The sequence below is a fragment of the Amblyomma maculatum genome, chromosome 1 (genome assembly GCF_055883805.1).
Source record: "Amblyomma maculatum isolate TAMU_Amacu chromosome 1, ASM5588380v1, whole genome shotgun sequence".
In the NCBI taxonomy this organism is placed as follows: Eukaryota; Metazoa; Arthropoda; class Arachnida; order Ixodida; family Ixodidae; genus Amblyomma; species Amblyomma maculatum.
In genome coordinates this window covers 72272246-72292888 of record NC_139344.1, presented here as the reverse complement: position 1 = coordinate 72292888, position 20643 = coordinate 72272246, and the positions used below count along the sequence as shown (strand labels likewise).

The following is a 20643-nucleotide window of genomic DNA, read 5'->3' as shown; positions in this document are numbered from 1 at the left end:
GTGAGGAAAAACTCACCAAATGCTTTATTTGCAACACATTGCACAGATATGCAAAAGGCACAACAGTGTGAATTTCAAGACAAAGCAAGAACACTTGTCGTTTGAGGAAACAAGGTCAAAAACATTAAGGGAGGAAAAAAGACTAAACAAATCACCACGTCAAAAAATAAAAAGAAGGTTCTTGATGACGCTTTAAGACTTACGTGCAAGCACTGACAAAAGTCTGCCACAGGGACTTTGTGATCAGGCGCTCACGAAGCGAACGCAGGAAGTCCTTCAGGACACCACAAACAGCATGTATGTCTGCCCTGGACTGAAATAGAACAACAGTGAGATGCAACACATCTCCGAGAAGTATGCATAATCAAAGAGCAAACATTAGACAAGTTGCGTGCAGCATGTGCACTACAATGGAACCTCGATGGATTGTTCCTTGTTCGCATGACGACCTGAATTTTACCACGAATTGGCACTGGCCTGGTTATTACCCATAAGGGTAATGCCTTAAAAACACAGATTATACGATGAAAAATTACCCAGCCTCGCTTTGTACGACTGTTGGCAAAAACTGTACAGAATAAGAGATGATGACAGAGCTTCACTGGCAGGCATCATGTCGAAGGAGTTTCAAATAGCAATCAAGACTGAGACAAGCGAATATTATGGTGCGATCCAGAGTATGACGGCCAGTGGTGATAGCTGTGCCGACGACCCTAGAATTCATGCGTGCAACCAGTGACCGTCGGTACATCGCAACTCTCTACATACTAGTACTCATTTTGTTTTTTCCTACTGTATGACGCATATGCCAAACACATACTCTGCTGCCTGCTCCCATGAAATGACAGCAGTTTCAGTTTCTAAATAGGATCTGAGAAAAACTACATGTCGCTGACATGGCCGTACTATGAGTCATGAAATGTCTTGAAGAGTGAGCAGACATTCTTGGCGCACTGTTCAGATAGCATTCAAGGTGTCTACTTAAAGGGCAACTTCATTTTTTTTTCCCAACATGCTGAGTGAATCACATCATTATCCTTAGGATCCCCTCTCTCCAGTACAAAAAAATGCCAAGCAGAAGTATATTAAAATTTAGCAAGGACGACGAAACCAGAACTGAAAGTAGCGTTCAGCCAGCCTATGGCATCCCAACATATCAAGCTATGACGTCATGGATATGGCTGCAAAACCAATAATGTGCGTGGTAATTACCTAAACTGTCCATTGTGACAGATGGGGTCTCTATTTGTCTGAAATGACAAAGAGTAAGCCCAAATTTTGCCTGCAGCAAATGCGGAGTGAATACAGATGGTCGTGCATACAGTTATGTCACGCACCGTATGATGCTTGTAGAAATCTCCATGAATGATGGCCCGAATTAGGAAGTTTTGAAATTCATTTGCACTGTGACAAAACATTGCATAATCGTAAAATTTAGTACAAATGACCAGAAAACTAAGAATGTATCATGAAAGGTTCAGTAAAATCCGGGGGGGGGGGGGGGGGGGGGGGGGGTTGAACAAACAGAGGAGTTATCCTTTAACGTACACTGAAAGGAGTGCATGCAGGCCCCATCAAAGGCTGCCTCATCGATGTCAAAAGCTATGGCTGCAGTCTCTATAGTACCTTATTCACCTGCGCAATATGCTCCCTGCTTTGCTACATCACCAGCATGCACAAGTCAGGATTGGAATGATTGGCACGACCACATCCCAGTGCGTGACTTGCAAAAGGTGTCAGCTGTGAGCGGACCCTATCATGGCAGGTATGATTCTTATGAATTTCTTTCTGTACTGGTGCCGGTGAAGAAAAATTTGAAGTGCGTGCCGCTTATCTAGCTTGCTCGCATCGGCGGTCGCTTCCCCAGGTGGAAAGATGCAGCCGGGTGATTCCATGCAAGATGAAAAAATGATGGTCGGTCGACCTTTCAAATTTATTTCAAAATTTTATATTGTTGCCTGATGACTGGAAACAAGAGATCTGCAATTGGTTTTGCTGCCAAAACGTTATTTGAGGCACAGGGAAGTAATAATGGCGAAGAGGTGGAGTGCCGCTCTTATCTTCTCTGCTGTTTTGGCCAACTAAGTTGCCTGACTAAATATATGCATGTTTTTATTTGCATTAAGTTAATTTTGGCTTTTCTGAGTTGTGAAGATGTTTTTATAACATTTCTCAAATTTGGCCCAGGAAATAAAATTTAACCTACTTTGCAGGCCTTTATCTCAAAAATAAAGTTTACGGCAGAGCAGCAATAATTCCACAATATGTCCTCAGCATACTTATTTATCAAACTGCTAAACATTATATTTGTATAATGCTTCAATACAAAGATATGATTGCGCTAATTTCAAGAAAACAGTGAATGAAAATTTCTGAAGGCAAAAGAAGAAAAAAAAAAAAAGCAATTTTTTATAATTCTTAAACTTTGTCTACCATTCTCCCCTACTTCAGCTTTCAAAACCATTAAAAACACATCGCATCATTCTGTTGCACTACTAATTACAGCCACTTCAATAAGGCCCTTGCTCAAGGTTCAGCACACCATGCAGGTCTGAAGATTCTATGACATTTGTCAATCGCGCATGAATTTTCAATTTTGGCATAATATTGTCTCTAGACATTTATGTGTCGATATCGCAAATTAACTCTGGGAGATGCCCCCATGAATGATTAGGAATCAGTTTTATGCGCATGGAGTTATTGATGCGCTGTGGCATCGGGCAGCACACAGATAATTTTCACATTTCACCTTCGCCAAAACGCAGATTACACAAAAAGGCGATAAAGTTCAATGAGCAAGCAATGTATTCCGAATAATTTTTAGTGAAATGGAAAAATTGTGAAGGTCGTGAAGGACTGACTCATTAAAACACAGTTTCTGGGCTGCAATCGTTTATTCGAATCATTCGACAATGCACATTGCCTTCATTCCTGTACAGTCGAACCCGGATATATCGAACTCGAAGGGGATCGTGAAATAGTTCGATATATCGATAATTCGATATACAGAAATCGGCTTGTGACGGTACTTACGATGCGAAAAAATGATACCGTATTTGTCGCGTAACCAACCCACTCGCATAATGAACCCACCCTCCCCTTTTGCACCAGAGAATTTGAAAAAAAATAAAAATGCGTAAAGGCCAGCTCGCTCACATGCAAGCGACTGAGCAATCTCAGCGACGAGCGGCAGCGACAGAGCGAAAAATTTCAAACTTGTTGGAACTGCGTCCCTCTCGCCGCTGCCGCTCGAGCCACCGCGGCAGCTCAAAACAAGGTTTCTGTGTTGCCGCGGCAGAAATCGCGAGCGTTTTCGCTCGCATGTCGATGGCGCACGTCACTCCGTTTCAGTGGTCTCATCCACAGCTCATTTCTTGGCAGCGTGCCAAGATGCTGCGCAGCGATAACATCCGGGCGTGTTTATCTTTTGATTGCTCCTGTGGTGGCGGGGAGCAAACTTGGCAGAGTGCCCGTGATGGCTTGGTTGCACAAGCCACGCCGCGCTTGGGGCGGGCGTCATGATCGCAGCAGCTGACCGCGTGCTTTCGTTGATTCATACATGCAGGATTCCCGGAAAAAAAAAAAAAAAAACTGCCGCCGCTTAACGTCCGAGCAGGAAAAAAAAAAAAAAAAAAAACAGAGTTGTTACTTCTCAATGTCCGCAGGCGCCATAGCAACGTCAGCCGCTGCGCGCAGAGGGTTCGCAACACACGCTGGAGAAAGCGTCCGACCTCTGTCTGAAAACGGGCTTAGCTGGCTTGGCGCATGTGTAGCACGTGCTGAAGGAGAGAGATAGCTGGGCAAAAGAATGGGCACACCCATGCACATGGCTTGCAATCGTCATATGTTGGCGCGCGGGAAACGATAACTGCAGATGCTTGCGCCTTTGGGGAATGGGCGCGGCGCTGCCCAGACCAGCCGTCGCCGAACTGTTTGTTCCTTCACATGCCTTCCGCGCATGGCTTGAAAACGTCACGCGGCAAACGGCCAAGGGTGATGCGATTGTCTTTGGGGAAGGCACACTTTCCAGTGCGTGATGCGGAGTTCGATATATTGAACGGCCGGTGAAATTAAGTTCGATATATGACGCGGCTTTCCGATACTTTTATATGGGATTTTCAAGGGGATATTCCATGAGTTCGATATAACCAAAATTCGATATATCCGGGTTCGATATAACCGGGTTCGACTGTATACACAGTTTTGTCTATGCAGTCCAGGCTATGCGCGCCGCCATAAAATGTGAACAGCAGATCGAACCTGTGACAAAAGACCCAGTTCCGGCAGTCTGGCTTCAGTCATCTGAGATAGGCGCACACATCTGGCTGCCGCCGACATTTTTGCTTTTGTGGTTGTTCTTTTTTCGTTCGATACCTCTGATTACATCTGGCGCAGCGCATTTCTCATGCTGCAGCGGCTGTCGCACGTGCGGGTGAAGCGGGCGCTCAAAGCTGCCCGATAGAGCTTTGATCTTGCTTCCTTGACCGCCGTATTATTGGCATCTGGTTGCGATGCAAACAAAAGGCAGATAGAATAGCGAAGCTACAGTGCACGCGTTGAACAGTTACTTGAGAGGTGCTACTGTTTCGAACACTACTGGTCCGAGCTCCAATTATGCGAAAGCAAGCTCTCACTGTGCAGTCTCTTAAAACAAGCGTCTGGAGTGCGCATACCCCCGCGCTCATGGCTGCTCCGGTGACTAAATAGACTCGAAATAAAAGTCTAATTCCATTGACATCGTTTTTGTACTGCTGGTTTTTTTTTAAGAACCTGGAATCCAATCCTGCCTGCATTTTTTACACTTATCGGGCAAGAAGTCGGACCTACAATAATTGCCAATCCTTACATAAAGGCCTTATTCGACTCACCGTAACTGCTAGTGCATTGATACTATGCAATATGTTTTTAATGAATTCGAAAGCTGAAGTAGAGAAGAACAGGTGGACAAAGCTTAGGAAATATTAAAAATGTTTATTTTCTTGAAATTAGCGCGATCATATCTTTGTATTGAAACGTCACATAAAAATAAGCTTTAGCAGTTTGATAGATAAGTATGCTGAGAACATTGCGTGAAATTACTGCTGCTCTGCAGGAGTGTTTTTTGAGATAAAGGCCTACAAAGTAGGTAAAATTGCGTTGCCTGGGCCGATTTTGAGAAATATTATAAAGACATCTACATTACTCCGAAAAGCAAAAAATAACTGAATACAAGTAAAAACAAGCATATATTTAGTCAGGCAATTTTCAGCTACCTATTTTTATTACATTTTGTGTAATTCATAACCAAAACTGGCCAAAACAGCAGAGAAGATAAGCGCGGCACTCCGTCAATTCGTCATTACAGTCGAACCCGGTTATATCGAACCCGGATATATCGAATTTTGGTTATATCGAACTCGCGGAATATTCCCACGAAAATCCCATGTAAAAGTATAGGAAAGCCGCGTCATATCGAACTCAATTTCACCGGTCGTTCGATATATCGAACATCGGAACCACGCACTGGAAAATGGGCCTTCCCCAAAGACGATCGCATCACCCTTGGCCGTTTGCCACGTGACGTTTTCAAGCCACGCGCGGAAGGAATGAGGGGACAGTTCGGCGACGGTTGTCCTGGGCAGCGCTGCGCCCATTCCCCAAAGGCGCGCCCATCTGCAGTTATCGTTTCCCGCACGCCAGCACATGACGATTGCAAGCGTGGGTGTGCCCATTCTTTTGCCGAGCTATCTCTTCTTCAGCACGCGTTATGCATGCGCCAAGCCAGCTCAGCCGTTTTCAGACAGAAGTCGGCCGCTTTAGCGTGTGTTGCGAACCCTCTGCGCGCGGCGGCTGATGTGGCTCTCTCTCTCTCTCTCTTTTTTTTTTTTGCGAGAGTCATCCATTTTTATCAGTGTGCTGTACGCGCAGCATAGCATAAGGTATGGCGGCTGCGGACGTTAAGAAGCGGCAGGGCTTTTTTTTCTTTTTGGCGGGAGTCGTTTATCCTTGCATGTATGCATCAACGAAAGCACGCAGTCAGCTGCCGTGATCATGATGCCCGCTCCAAGCGCGGCGTGATAAATCGAACCAGGCTTGTGCAATCAAACCATTACGGGCACTCTGCTAAGTTCGCTCCCCGTCACCAGCCGGAGCTATCAAAAGATAAACGCACCCTGACGTTATCGCTGCGCAGCATCTTGGCACGCTGCCAAGAAATGAGCTGTGGATGAGAGGACCGAAACGGAGTGACGCGCGCCATCGACATGCAAGCGAAAACGCTCGCGATTTCTGATTTCTGCCGCGGCGACACAGAAACCACATTTTGAGCTGCCGCGGTGGCTCAGCAGTGAGAGGGACGCAGTTCCAAGTTTAAAAACTTTTGCTCTGTCGCTGCCGCTGAGATCACTCAATCACTTGCATGTGAGCGAGCTGGCCTTAACGCTTTTTTCTTTTTTTTCTAATTCTCGGGTGCAAAAGTGGTGGGTTGGTTTATTATGAGAGTGGATTGATTACGTATCGTTTTTTCGCATCATAAGTGCCGTCACAAGCCGATTTCTGTATATAGAATTATCGATATATCGAACTACAGTCGAAACCCGCAATAACGAAATCGCCGGGGACAGCAAAAAAATTCGCTTTCGCGAGAATTTCGTTGCAGCGAAAATGAGACAGAAAAGATAGAAAACAGCCCGCAAAAAGAAAATTCATTGCCAAAAGTCAGTCAGCTTAGTTTGCCACCGACGACGATGTTGCCACCGGGTCCACTCCTGCTGCTTCGCCCGAAATCACCTTGGCCACAATATCGTAACGGGCTTTAAAGCGGCCCAGCCAGCCAGCGCTTGCTCTGAATTGGTCATGCCCGAGCATGCAGGCAAAGTCCAGAGCCTTCTGTTGCAGCAGTTTGCCAGACAGAGGCACTTTGTTTGCGCGCTGTTCACAGAACCAGGCAAAAACCGCCTTGTCAACGTCCGGGAGCACCGCAGCCGTCACTGTTTTATGCTGTGCTCGAGCACCATTCTCAAGCGCACCGAGAATGGCTGCCTTGCTTTTCAAAATTGTCGACAGTGAGCTGCACGCAATCCCGTACTCGTCGGCGATATCCATTTTTTTCCTGCCTTTTTCTGCTTGAGCAATGATGGCAGCCTTCTCTTGCAGAGACAAAAATCTTCGTTTTTTGGCTGGCGGAGACATCTCAAACGCAAACGTGCGGACTGCTGCTCATACACACCGCCACCACACACAACGAACACATGTGCACCGCTCGCAGGCCTAAAAGTGCAGCGCTGATGATCTAGTGTCGCCCCCTGATGGTGTCGCTGCGAGGCTGCCTTCCCTGAACATAGCCTCCGAGATAAACAACCACGCGGAACCGATCACAGAGGACACGCGCTGCGCCGGTATGGTGGCTAGCACCGGCTCAAGGTGGCTAAAGTTTTTAAAGTTGTTCCGGCTGCAAGGTTGCCAGGCGCCAATGCTCTCGCTGTAGCCACGCAAGCGCGCTATTGCAGTTTGCTCAATTTGAGTGCTTTTTTGACGCTGTTATTCATAATATGGGAGACAGTATGCGGACCGACGCTGCAGCAAATTTCGTTATCGTGGGATTGCGGTACAAAAATGTTTCGTTACCGAGAGATACGAAATACATTGGCCCTTATGGGCATTTGCCGGGATCTCGGAAATATTTCGTTGCGGCGAGAATTTCGTATTTTCGAGATTTCGCTATCGCGGGTTTCGACTGTATTTCGCGATCCCCATGGAGTTCGATATATCCGGGTTCGACTGTATTGATTACTTTTGCCCTGAAACAAAAATTTGGCAACAAAACCAATTGCAGACCTTTTCTTTCCAGTCATCAGGCGAAAATTTTGAAATACAGTCAATGACCGATAATTCTGACTCCACGGGGAATGTAAACCAGTCCGAAATATTGAATGTCCGAAAAAACGAATGAAGCAAAAAATACCTGTTTATTTACATTTTGGGTGCCTGTTTCGGGAAGAATTTGTCGATGCGTTGCTGCACGCACTTCCGCTTACGTGCAACTCACTGCACCACTTTCACCGCACATTTTTTTGAAGGCGAGGTCGAACCGCTTTTTAAAATTCCTGAGCCAACCGTCGCTGAACTGAAATCCTTCGATGCCAAGCCGCAGTGCGAGTGTCTCAGCCTTATGCTTCAAAAGGTGGCCAGAAACAGGAACACGCTGGGCGACAGTAGCGTTAAGCCAGATGTTCAACGCTTCTTCCAACTTCGGGTAAAGGCCTTGTCGCAGCCTTTTCTGTTCAGCTGTTGTTGTCTTCTCCGTGGCCTCAAGAATCTTGGACCTATTCTTCATATAGTCCGATATCGTTTGCTTGGAGATGTTGAACTCACGGGCAACTTCGACTTGAGAACGGCCGCTCAGCACTTGCTGTATTATGGCTGCTTTCTTCGCCATTGTCAGCGTCGTGTATTTCCCACGTTTCGCCGCCGTCGGCACGGACCGCGAAGGCACCGTTGGCGCCATTTGCCGTGGCCTGTCGTTGTCAAACTCAAGAGAAACGTTGTCGTATGGTCACTTGAAAGAACCTAGCCTAACGCTACTCACGCACGAGGCACTGAACAAACGAGCACAAACTGGTGGCCGATGGCGAAGACGCGGGGAGGCCAAACATGCCCGAGGGCCAGTCATGCGGAGTGGAGCGCCGCCTGCTGTTCTCCCGTCGCAACTGTCCTGTCGCACCGCCGCCTCTGTGATCAGCTCCAGCAATGCCGACGGCGCACCGTTCGCCGATCACGGAGGCCACAGTCGCTTATTGTGAGTAGGCGCCAAAGGAAGGCGCTCGTCTCCTTTCTTTCTTTTTTTTTTTAACTAGGAACGGCGGCGGGGGAAGCGCGCGCATCGAGGCACCCTGTTTAGAGTCCGGATTATCGAATATAGAGCCGGAGGCTGTCCGAAATATCGGTCGTCCTTACACATCATGTTTATGGGGCCAGTGGCGGTGCCGCAGAGCGGTCCGAATAAACGAGCATGTCCGAATTATCAGCGTCCGATTTATCGGTCGGCGACTGTAAATGTAAAATGTCGACCGACCATTTTTTGTTTGATCTTACATGGAAACACCCAGCAGCAAATTTCCAGTAACCTCCAGTGCACCCACTGCAATCTGAAACTACCAAACAGGGTTTAGTCAGCCACTCGGGCCTCAAGCAAGGGCTCCATCTTATTGACCTTCTTCATTTGCCTCTGAATGCTAGCTTTGCGACTGTATTGTGAGTCTATTGCTCTGGGCTGTACATATGCAATCATGCCATGAAAAGAATAAACTCTCAGTTATATAAATGTTGGTTAAATGAACACTTCAGAATACAAATATTTAAAAATCCCTGGCAGTTTTCTAATGCATTCCATGCATATAAATATTTTTACAGTGAAATGAATTCTACAACAGCAAATTTCAGTCAAATGAACTGATTGGTGGACGCTGGCTTATTTTTGAAACCTGTCCTGCACTCTGTAGTGCTGGCACAGTAACACCACCTACACAGTTACAAACTGCCAGCACAAAGTACTGTAAAAGCATGTAACAGGAGCAGCACAATGAGGTGGTCCACCCTGGGATGTGGACAGAGATCTGTCGCAAGCTAGATGTCAACAGCAACACTGAACAAGTAGACCTGGAAATTATGTCCAATGTTCACCTTGAAGAGCGCAATGGAGAAGACGTAATGGCAGAACTAGATTCAAACCCTGTAACTCTAGCAGAGGCTGCAGGATGCCTGGGAAAGTTACGAGATTTTGTGTCTCAGCAACAAGCTGTGCCAGAAGAAGTGCACTAAAACAAACTGTCTGGCAAGCTTTATTGCTTCTTCCACTTCAACAGTACCAGTGCAAATAACCTTTTTTTTTTTCTTTCAGTGAGAAAGGCAGCAACGTCAACATTATGCATATCAATGTAAGTAAATTGCAGTTCACAATGTTGACTCAAAGTATACCGTGCCCTACGTTGTTCCATATTCCAGTAGATATTTAGTGAGCTTTCAGTTCAGTGAGCTATTTCCTTGGGTTCCTTGAAGTTCACCCAAGAGAGAGAGTACTATATTTTGGAGCAAACTTTCTTTTTTGAAAAATGTGGGGCACGCGTTTAGATAGCGACATCCATGCGGCAATGTGCGGTATATAATGCTTGTTTTGACAGTTTTAGAGCTTTTAGAACATGTCCACGAAATCACGCAATTTGTGCACCCCTGTTTTGAAGACTTTATTTGAAAAAAAAAAAAAAAAGTGCAAAATATGCAAATATCGGTGCGCTGTCATACCATGCTGTGTGAATTATAATTAACTTTGGCAGCAAGAGTAGCGTATACATTCATAGTGCAAATGCACAAGTTTTGAGAGAATCCCGGTCATACAAGGCCCGGGTAATATAACAGTTTCATGTGGTACCCGGAAATCCTTATAATTGAGGCTCTAGTGTAATAAAGAAAGAGGCACCAGAACGGTTCTTCATTTCCTAAAGCACAACTTTACAGTGATGACAGAGAACTCACCATGTTTGGGATACCCTTGCCCCGCTCAAACTGTTCCCTCAGCTCACGCACCTCCCGTTCTGAACCAGGTATCCTATAAAATAAAAGACAAAAGTAACTAGGTAACTTCAACAGCCAAACAATGAGCAGCACAAACTGTGATATGACATGTACTGGTGCCCCCAAAATAATATGGAGCACGAGCCTGTACAAAAAGTGCTCTCCTTCATCCGGGCTGCTGACGAGGCAAACACCAAGAGTGTAAAGCTGAACATCCGGGTGATCCACACGCACGCAAGCTACACAAATGCACATCCGCTTGCAGGGCATGCTGCAAAATGAAATTTTTTCATTCGTATGCTCCATTTTTATTTTGAAGGCACTAGTACGGCGGTTGGCGGCCGTGGCGGCAGCTACTTCCTGCCTGTTCCATGTGACCTCAGAAACTTGCAACTAAATGCTCATTCAACCCCCATTAATTTGGAAATATCGATAAGTATTTCTGTCGGTGCAGTCCCAGCCGACGCTCAGGTAAGGCTATGGCATCGGAAGGGTGCTAAGCGCGTCTCGCACCTGTTGGGCCACGTCTGGATAAGATTGCATGACACTGCAAGTGACTTAAAATAGCATTCCTCAAACCTGAACTACATGTTGCGCTGCCGATCTCTGACGTGAGTGCAACGTCAACCATGACAATACAGAAATGGCCTCATCCAACCCAACCTCAATAGGCCGACTACATAGTTTAGGTTTCAATGTTATGAGCTTCGCGCCGTCCGCACCAGCCCGTGGCAGTGGCCTGTATTAGCCATGCATCAGCCAGCTAAACAATCACCGTTGTGCGGCATCTCGGACGGCGGTATTTTTTTAGTTTCCATCGCGATTTTTCAGCTGCTCCCAACATGTCAATTCAGCGTGTCGTGCGGTGAGGCCTCACCTGTGATAGAGGCTGCCTCTGAAGACCCGGCGCTGCTGCTATGGCATCGCACCATGAAAGATGAGTGCTGGCGAAGTTTCAAGGCCGCTGGCAATCTGCCAAGTTAGCCCCCCTACCATTAGAGCTCACATCAAAAGCTCGAGTTAATGGGGTTTTACTGTACTACATAGTGAAATCCCTTGACTAATTTTTAGCCTCCCTCGGCATGGATTCCTCAAGACCTTTTCTTGCAGAACAAAATTAGCAGTTTTTATCTATAACCTACATGTGAATCTTCATTTTAACTTTTGAGCTGATGCAATTTTTTTTTCCCTCACAAAAGCCTTTAACAAGGTACCAAATACAGTCGAACCCAGATATATCGAACTCGAAGGGGATCGCGAAATAGTTCAATATATCGATAATTCGATATACAAAAATAGGCTTGTGACGGCACTTACGATGCCGAAAAACGATACCGTATTTGTCGCGTAACCAACCCACTTGCATAATGAACCCACCCTGCACTTTTGCACGGAGAATTCGAAAAAGAAAAAAAACCGTTAAGGCCAGCTCGCTCACATGCAAGCGATTGAGCGATCTCAGCGAAAAGCGGCAGCGACAGAGCAAAAAATTTCAAACTTGTTGGAACTGCATCCCTTTCGCTGCTCGAGCCACCAAGGCAGCTCTAAACAAGGTTTCTGTGTTGCCGCCGCAGAAATCGCAAGCGTTTTCGCTTGCATGTCGATGGCGCGCGTTACTCCATTTCGGTCGTCTCATCCACAGCTCATTTCTTGGCAGCATGCCAAGATGCTGCGCAGTGATAACGTCCAGGCGTGTTTATCTTTTGATAACTCCTGCGGTGACAGGGAGCGAACTTGGCAGAGTGCCTGTGATGGCTTGATTGCACGTACAAGCCTGGTTCGATTTATCACGCCGCGCTTGGGGCGGGCGTCATGATCGCAGCAGCTGACCGCGTGCTTTTGATGATTCATACATGCAAGGATAAACGACTCCCGCAAAAAAACTGCCGCTTTTTAACGTCCGCAGGCGCCATAGCAACGTCAGCCGCTGCGCTCAGAGGGTTCGCAACACACGCTGGAGAAAGCGTCCGACCTCTGTCTAAAAACGGGCTTAGCTGGCTTGGCACATGCATAGTGCGTGCTGAAGGAGAGAGATAGCTTGGCAAAAGGATGGGCACACCCACGCACATGGCTTGCAAACGTCATGTGTTGGCGCGCGGAAAACAATAACTGCAGATGCGCGCGCCTTTGGGGAATGGGTGCGGCGCTGCCCAGACCAGCCGTCGCCGAACTGTTTGTTCCTTCTCATGCCTTCCGCGCATGGCTTGAAAACGTTACGCGGCAAACGGCCAAGGGTGATGCAATAGTCTTTGGGGAAGGCACGCTTTCCAGTGCATGGTGCGGAGTTCGATATATCGAACGACCGGTGAAATTAAGTTCGATATATGACGCAGCTTTCCTATACTTTTGCATGGGATTTTCAAGGGGATATTCCGTGAGTTCGATATAACCAAAATTCGATATATCCGGGTTCGATATAACTGGGTTCGACTGCACTCTCACTACTAATACTTCCTCAGTTTAACTCTCGTACTAATGTACTGGAACAAATAAAATCACTTTCAACTAACTGTTACCAGTTATTATTCAGCCCCTAGTTCCCTTCCAGAAATGTCAGGTATCCCTCAGCCTGTGGCCTACCTCTGTTTTCGATATATGACATCTACCCATCCATGAACTCGTCGATGGCTGCATTATTTAACAGAGAGGTACTGAGCTCTCCAAAATTGCCTAATTTATTATCAGAACTAATGTATTCAGCGGCTCACGGAATTTGATCCCGATAAATACAACCCTGTCTCATTTCGGCCGCCATAAGCCTACTCTGTTGAATTGAGCAACCTCTGACAATGCGGTAGAATGAATCCAATCTCATGAGTACATGGATGTAACTGAGCCATAACTTGACCTGAAAAAGTGCATGTCACAAATTAACGAAATCCCCAAATTCTTAAGACATCCATGCCATGCATTGTCGAACTTATTGCTTGTGTACAACTCAGTTAAATCAAAGCTAAAATACGAGTCTCCTATCTGGGGCCCTAAGCCAATACAGTAAGTGTCGTTAAAGGGACACTAAAGAGAGAAAGGAAGTGGGTTTGCATCGATAGAATGCCAGTTCCTGATTACAAAAAGACCACTCTTACTAAAAACAGAGCTGTTATAAGGTAGTAAAGAAGAATAACAGAAATACAGGTATCGCCACCACAGCCAAAAGGCCGAGGCTCGCAACTACAAATCACGAGACGCGCTAGGGATCCCGGAGGCTGACAAATGCGAATTACGTTGCATGTTTGAATGCGGTAGTACGTTTTTTCTTAAACATGATAACACGCTTTTATCATACGTAAACGACGGCGAAAAGACAACGTAAACGTTGCAAGGCAAATACAAAAATATACTTGGCGCCTGCGCCCACTTCAGTTTTGGTTATGTTTCGGCTCAGGCGTTTTGTGCGCACTCGGATAGTTTGAACCTGCAGCGCCTGAATTACGAGCTTGGAGCAGCAGATGCGCCTTGATGGTTCCCATTTGAGCATTCGGAGGCACGAGCGAGCGAAATCCGCTACCGCCGACACGCTCCTTCGTTCACACTTCTGCGCCAACATATCGCCGCCGTTGCCGCTTTGACTGCAACCTGACCGCCTGACTGCAGCTACGTACGCCACGAAAAGCATACATATGCTAATTACTGAAGGGAAAACGCATTATCATTCAATTGTTCACTAAATCATGGCACATCTGACCAACATATACTGCGTCAACAAGACCTTCAACGTTCTATTTGCAGGCGTCGTAAACAAAAGGGGCATACTTGCCGCTCATACCAAGGAGAGCGTCAATATATTGCGCTCGTCGCCCGGCGAAAAAAAAGGGCCTCGGGTAAAAAGTAAAAACTAAAAATAACGAAGCACCAGAAATACATTACAAAAGGTAAAAAAAAATGGATTTGTAGAAAAAAAAAACGTTAGTAGCGGTAAGATTTGAACTCGTCATTGTCTGCTCCGTAACGTTAGGCGCTAACCGCTCGGCTACGCCGCGCCACAGGAACTCCGGAAATATTTCTGCACTTTACGTCATGGCTCCATTTACAATGAAATGTTTTTGCTACCGGTCTAAAAATTCTAACTTCTTGACCATCGGAGCATGCTGCCTGCTCTCACAACTTGCAACTAATGTTCTGGATGCCTATGCACACTACATGGTGCACTGGATCCATTTTAACATGTGGAATTTCACAGCGCTGGCAAATGTAGTGGCGCCGGCACTTCGGTCATGTTCTGCTACCGTGGACGTAATTTTCGCTGAACACTGAGCTGTAGCACAAACCTTGAAGGAAAAAAGTGCGACGAAGCTTCAAAACTGACAAGCGCAGCAGCGAGGACACTATTTTGCTGGTAACTAAATCTTATTTGTATGTAAACATGTCAGGAAGCGTTGCGATGACCGAGGGCTCGGTTTGTTTATACACAGTGCAAGAAGGAGCGCAAAAGCTTGAGAAACATGTAAAGTATTGTGCATTACAAGCGCTCTATGTTTTTTTTTTCTTCCTTTATGGGCCCATCGCTCGGTAAAATACTCTCTTCATCGTTTTATTTATTTCGGCTGAGGCCGTCATTGCTAGTATGCTGTTGCCATGTTGGCCCTTGAGGGATGCGACGCCGTGGGCCGCGCCGGCTCGCTAGCTATCACGGAGTCTCCGCTTACGTCATAGTGTGCGTCACTCAACTCCAACTACGTAGTTGGAGGGCACAGCTTGAATTCGACCGGCGGGAACAAGAAAAAACCTCAACTTCTTATCGCAATATCTCAGCAATTATTCGATTTTTTGCTGCCGGATATGCGGCGACAGTGTCACCAAATGTAGCTTATTAGATTTTCATACCATCTTTGGCTGTCTTTAGTGTCCCTTTAAGTTGACCCCCGTTAATTTAGAAATTCTGACAATTCCAACAAGCAGTGTGCTCCCGGCCCAGCTGACGCCCATGTAAGTCTATGACCTTGCTCCAGTTAATCCGGACGCCGATCACATTGAGGTATGGTGTGTGCAGCCAGCGATGCGAGAAAAACACCTCCCCTAACTTCGATTGCATGGAACATTGCTGCCCGCGCACCTGATGTGCGCGCTGTGGGAGGCATGATGACAATTGGAAGTTCCCTAGGTCCAAAATATTCGGTTTGACTTTCTTTAACTTCCAGCCATCACGCGGCTGCGATTAGGCACGTGTATCAGCTAGTCACACCATTTCAGAAGCTGCTGGGCGAGTCGTGGTTTACTTTTATTTTGGAATGGCGTCATGTTGTTCTAACGCCTACGTGCATATCCCTCGCGTGCATCCCCATGCTGGTCCCAGTATGCTGAAACTGCAAGCTCAACACATGGTTTCATCGCACGGTGCACTTCACCGCACCGACTGTGTGGTGAAAGCAGCCTCGAAATGCAATGGGCCATTTTGTGAAGAGGCCCCATTACTACTGAGTCACACTGCGAAAAGAGTAGCAAAGGAATTTATGATTTTGGAGCACTCTTTCTACGTTTCAAGCATAAGCTACCAGCCCACATAAAAAGTCACGCTTCAACCTAGCCGTATGGATGTGCTTGCGCATTGTAGGGGTAACGAGAATGCAAACGGTTCTGGCAGGCCAATTCTGATATCATCCTCCGGTATGAAAGGAGCGACCCGAGTTAGCAGCTCCTGCTCGTAGCATAGGGGTAACGTGAATTCAAATGTCATGGCAGGCTGATTTTTTTATGACAAGACCATTACCTACGCCTCTTCATGGCGTAGCTGCGGCCACTAAAGGTCTCACTTTGGCTGTCGTATCGCTTTTGCAATAAAAAGCCGCTGTTCTCACCTGAATTTTATCTCAAATGCAGACAACCAACATACAGGTGTTCATTAGGTTAAGTTACTCTGATGCAAACAGTTTTCGGCAGTTTTTTCAGACCCATTCGATAATTCATATATCTTTTTTTGTTCACTTGAAGGCTGAATTAATGAGCGTTTACTGTATACCTACAAAGCTCACTAGAATCAGTACACAATCAAGCCACATACTAGATTCACTTATTCAGGCTATCATACACTGTGAGCACATCATTAAGAAGTGGCCTAATAAACCTTGCTTGTTACAGCTGAACCACCAGCATGTACAGCCTCATCCACTTCTAGCTATAACAAGGTCACTGCTTTCAAGGCGTCATTGCGTCCGAACCAGCCGCGCAAAAAAGCTAAGGGGCAGACCATGTGAAGCAGCAGGGCCAACTCCCTCTTTGCTTGCATCGATATGCGCCTGTGTGAGATGCAATGTTGCTTTGAAAGCAGTGAGCGTGTTATAGGTAGTGACGTGACTGTATTATTGCACACATCAATGCCACAAATTGAAATTTTTAACGCAGGACTTACCGGTACAGTCCAACATCTCGCAGCCCTCTCTTTTCCACTTCCTGTATGCAATGGATAACTATTGCAGGCACCATGGGAGGGGTAGCTGGCACATAATCGGAGAGATTGCAATGACGACCTGCACCTCCATGTGTTGGGGTTTGGCTTGATGGGTAGCAAGGTAATGGTACCTGGTGAAAGTGAGTCACATGAATGACGACAAGCATAAAGGAGACGGTCAAACAGCCTAACCATTATCACGCGCTGATGAACAATGAAAAACGCCAACGTTGGTGCAAAAAAAGAGAAAACGCAAGCGTAATGAGAAGCATACATAAATATACTATGCAAAGGCCAACCTTTACTAAGTCAAAATTAACAGTGCAATTGAAAGAAGGGTGCAGGAAGACACAGTTGTCCTGCCTGTTGCTTTTGTGTGCACCTTTCACTTCCAGCATCTAAAATCAGTTGATGCAAGTTAGCGGAATTCTGAAGTCAACCACAGCAGACTGAAGCTGAATACTCACATTTGTAGAAGAGTCAATTGTAGACTAGGCACTGGGTAATGCCATGCAGGTCATGCTAATGCCGGAAACGAATGCACGCGCAGCACGAAGCAATTACATTCAGTTTCTATGGTTAACAATGGCAGCGAAGAACGCGAAATGAAATTCACAGGAAAAAAGAAAGTGAGTGAAACAAGAGTCCCCATGAATACACCGACACCCCCTTTTCTGCTTTCCCCCACGGGAGGTGTCAGCATTGGAGTGAGCTGCTGTGGATGGTGCTCACATTCTATTTTCAGTCCATCTTAGTGCCCTTTGTAGGCTACCATAATAACAAAGAGCGTTATCCCTTATTGCCACTGCCTGAAATGGCAACGATGAACAGAGAGCCAAGCTAGTCAGTCCAAATGACTGTTTCACCTAGCTTTCACAGCTGCGCAAAACCGGTTGTTTGCGACAAATATGGCCGCTTGCATCTATGTCATGCCAAAAAAAGTGAGCCTTCAGCCAAAAAAACATCTCCACGGTATTGCTAGCACCAAATTTGTCCCGAAAAATACAACTTTTGGACACCAAGAGCACGAAATGCCGGTCAAGAAAACGTACAAGTTCCTATGGGGTGCATGACTGTTCCTGAATGAAGTCTGAAATATTGTGCAAGTCCACATTATTGGAGTCCAAAAAATCGGTCGGCTACTGTAACGGCGTTCCGAGAATAAACAGGCTTTCGACATGGACACTTGACGTGCGACTCTAGGCTCATGGCGCACACAGCACGACAGGCGATCGCGACGCAGCGGCCGCATGGCGCCGCAGACTGCTCGCGATGCGTACAATGTGACTAGCGGTCGCGAAGTCTACGATGTGCAGCCCGTACGCGCCCACCGCAGACTACTCATGGCCGCGCGCCTCTGCAAACTTTTTGTGCTGTGGAAAGCGATCATGATGCTGGCGATGTGCAATCTGCGCGCCTCCGCGTACTTCTCACGGGACGTAGACAGAAGATGGCTACATGCGGGCCGCGCGACGCCGCAAACTGCTCGCGAGTCAGCAATGTGCAGTCCATGCGCGCCCGCCGCATATGCAGCTGCCAGCTGCGGCGGTTGCGATGTCTACATTTTGAGGACCACGCGCCGCTGAAAGCTTTTCGTGGCGTAAACCCAACAGACAATTGCGATGCCGGCGAGGTGTGCACCACGTGTCAATGCAGCCTGCTCGTGACGCGTACATACAGTGCGGCTGGCGATCGCGGAGTCAATGATGTGAAAGCAGTGCATAGTTCGTATAATCCGTAGTAGCGCGAGAGTGTTCGGAACATTCGAAATTTTGCACATTGTACACAATGCACTCTGGCCAGGAAATTTCGTGAATTCGCATCATCCCGAAATTCGTATCAACTGGATTCGTATCACTGAGATTTTACCTGAATGAACAAATCCAATAAATGGGCATTAGCACATCCTGTGCACTTTGTTGTTTTGAAGAGCACAGCCAACTCACCTTATCTTTACACTCTGGATGGCAGACTGAACGGCAGCGGTTGCACTTGTAGGCTGTCTTGTAGAATTTGATGCGCTTTCCACATGGGCCACAGGTCTCTGTCTTGATAACTGTCTTAGGGCAGAAGGTGTGTTCTCTTGACATCAGTCGCCCAGCAGAGTGGCTTCTCTTGGGTGTGGTTGTTTGCCCACGTCTCTGGCTCACAGGAGTTGTGGGGGCTGAGCCTTCAATACCCACATCAACAATGAAAATGCATTAATCCAGTGCAAATCTGAGCTTTCAAATGCAAACTGCTTCCATTTGTTAACATTCCTTTTTCCACTTGACAAACTTTTTGGATTATTTTGCTTTCCATGCTCCTATATGGGTTTTTGTTCATTGAGACATAAAATTTCGAGACTTCAAGGAATTCGTATCAAAGATACTAATCATCTGTTGACATAGCAATACCAAACTTTTGTGGCAAGATCTTTTTCTTCTGTAGCGTATCAGTCACAGCAGAATTGGTGGTTAGGGCCACTTCTTGCCAATCTATGCTTCTTCACCTATGCAATGACAGAGAGGTATATCCCTTTCATGTGCTGGTTTACACATATGTGGATGCAACCTAAACTCTACATTTCCATACACAGGGCAAACTTCAGCCTCTGAATTGCACACTCTAAGCATTTAGACCCTACCTGTCAAGCCTATAGAACCATCTCTCATAGATACACCAAAATGTATTGGAAGAGAAAAACAAGGATAGGCATCAGAAAACTGATGAGCTATTTGGTATTTGGGTCTATTAATTTAATTCAGCGCAAAGAATGGGATAAGCAGAAAAAATAGGAAGACTAACACTGGCACTGTACACCCACATTCGTCTTAATTCTTAGTTTGTCCAGTCCCTTGCACTAAACGAAATGAATGTGGTGAAAGATAGGCATCTGTCATTTATGATGAGACAATCAAGTAGCTTTTAACATGCATAAAGTGTATACAGGCTTATGTGCCAACAACCCTCCAATTCTCATCATAAAAGAATAAAGAAAAAAAAGCACTGAGGTTGCCTTTTAAAATTTTGCATCTACAATTGTAGACATGCTGTCTTAATGCCAAAAATCAAGCGTCTCCTTGTTGCAGTCATATGTCATTTTTGTCAGTAAGTACTGAAGCAAATGTTTTTATGATAATAGGTGTATGCAGTCTCATTCTTTGCATGTAACATATCATGCACCATTTTCAGTCATTTTACGTTACTGCCCATATTTTATAATTGGCTACATAATCAATATGCCTAAGAAAGGGAGCTTTCCTTGACTGAACAAAACAGCTTGAAGATGAAAAATGAGGGCAGCACTGCCAAATAGGAGCTGCGTTCGATTCAACCGTGGTTTTCTGCACCGCTGGAACCGGTTCACGATGCGCTGCACCAAAGCGCTCGATTCACAGCGTTCCATGCACCATCGTCCATGATTTATTTTGGTGCAGTCGTGGTGCCGCTCTGGAGCAAAGAACCGTGGCACCCTCCGAGGAGGAGGTGCAGAAAAGCGGTGCACGTGTCGACAGCGCAAGCAGACGACGCGTGCTGCCGATGAGATGCTTGTAAGCATCGATGGTCCACTCAGGGACATTTTTTCTCGGCGTCGACGGATTCGGCGTCATTCTCCGGGAAAATGGGGAGTTCCTCTAGGCTATCTTGTGACAACCCGAATAGCCTCCTGAGTTCAAAGCTGAAATATCTAACAGCGCTTCAGTTGTACAGAAATTTGGTAAATTGCG

The 20643-nt window shown here is 46.3% G+C and overlaps 1 protein-coding gene across 1 annotated transcript in view; it reads right to left on the bottom strand.

The window, feature by feature from the left end:
* Nucleotides 1-20643, bottom strand: part of LOC146202783 (rac GTPase-activating protein 1-like) — a gene marked incomplete in the record, with an annotated part of 101138 nt that overhangs the window by 63254 nt on the left and 17241 nt on the right. The window contains 4 exon segments of the mRNA XM_084588334.1: nt 214-313; nt 10510-10582; nt 16895-17064; nt 18880-19103. Of these exon segments, the coding sequence (XP_084444460.1) occupies nt 214-313; nt 10510-10582; nt 16895-17064; nt 18880-19103 (567 nt within the window).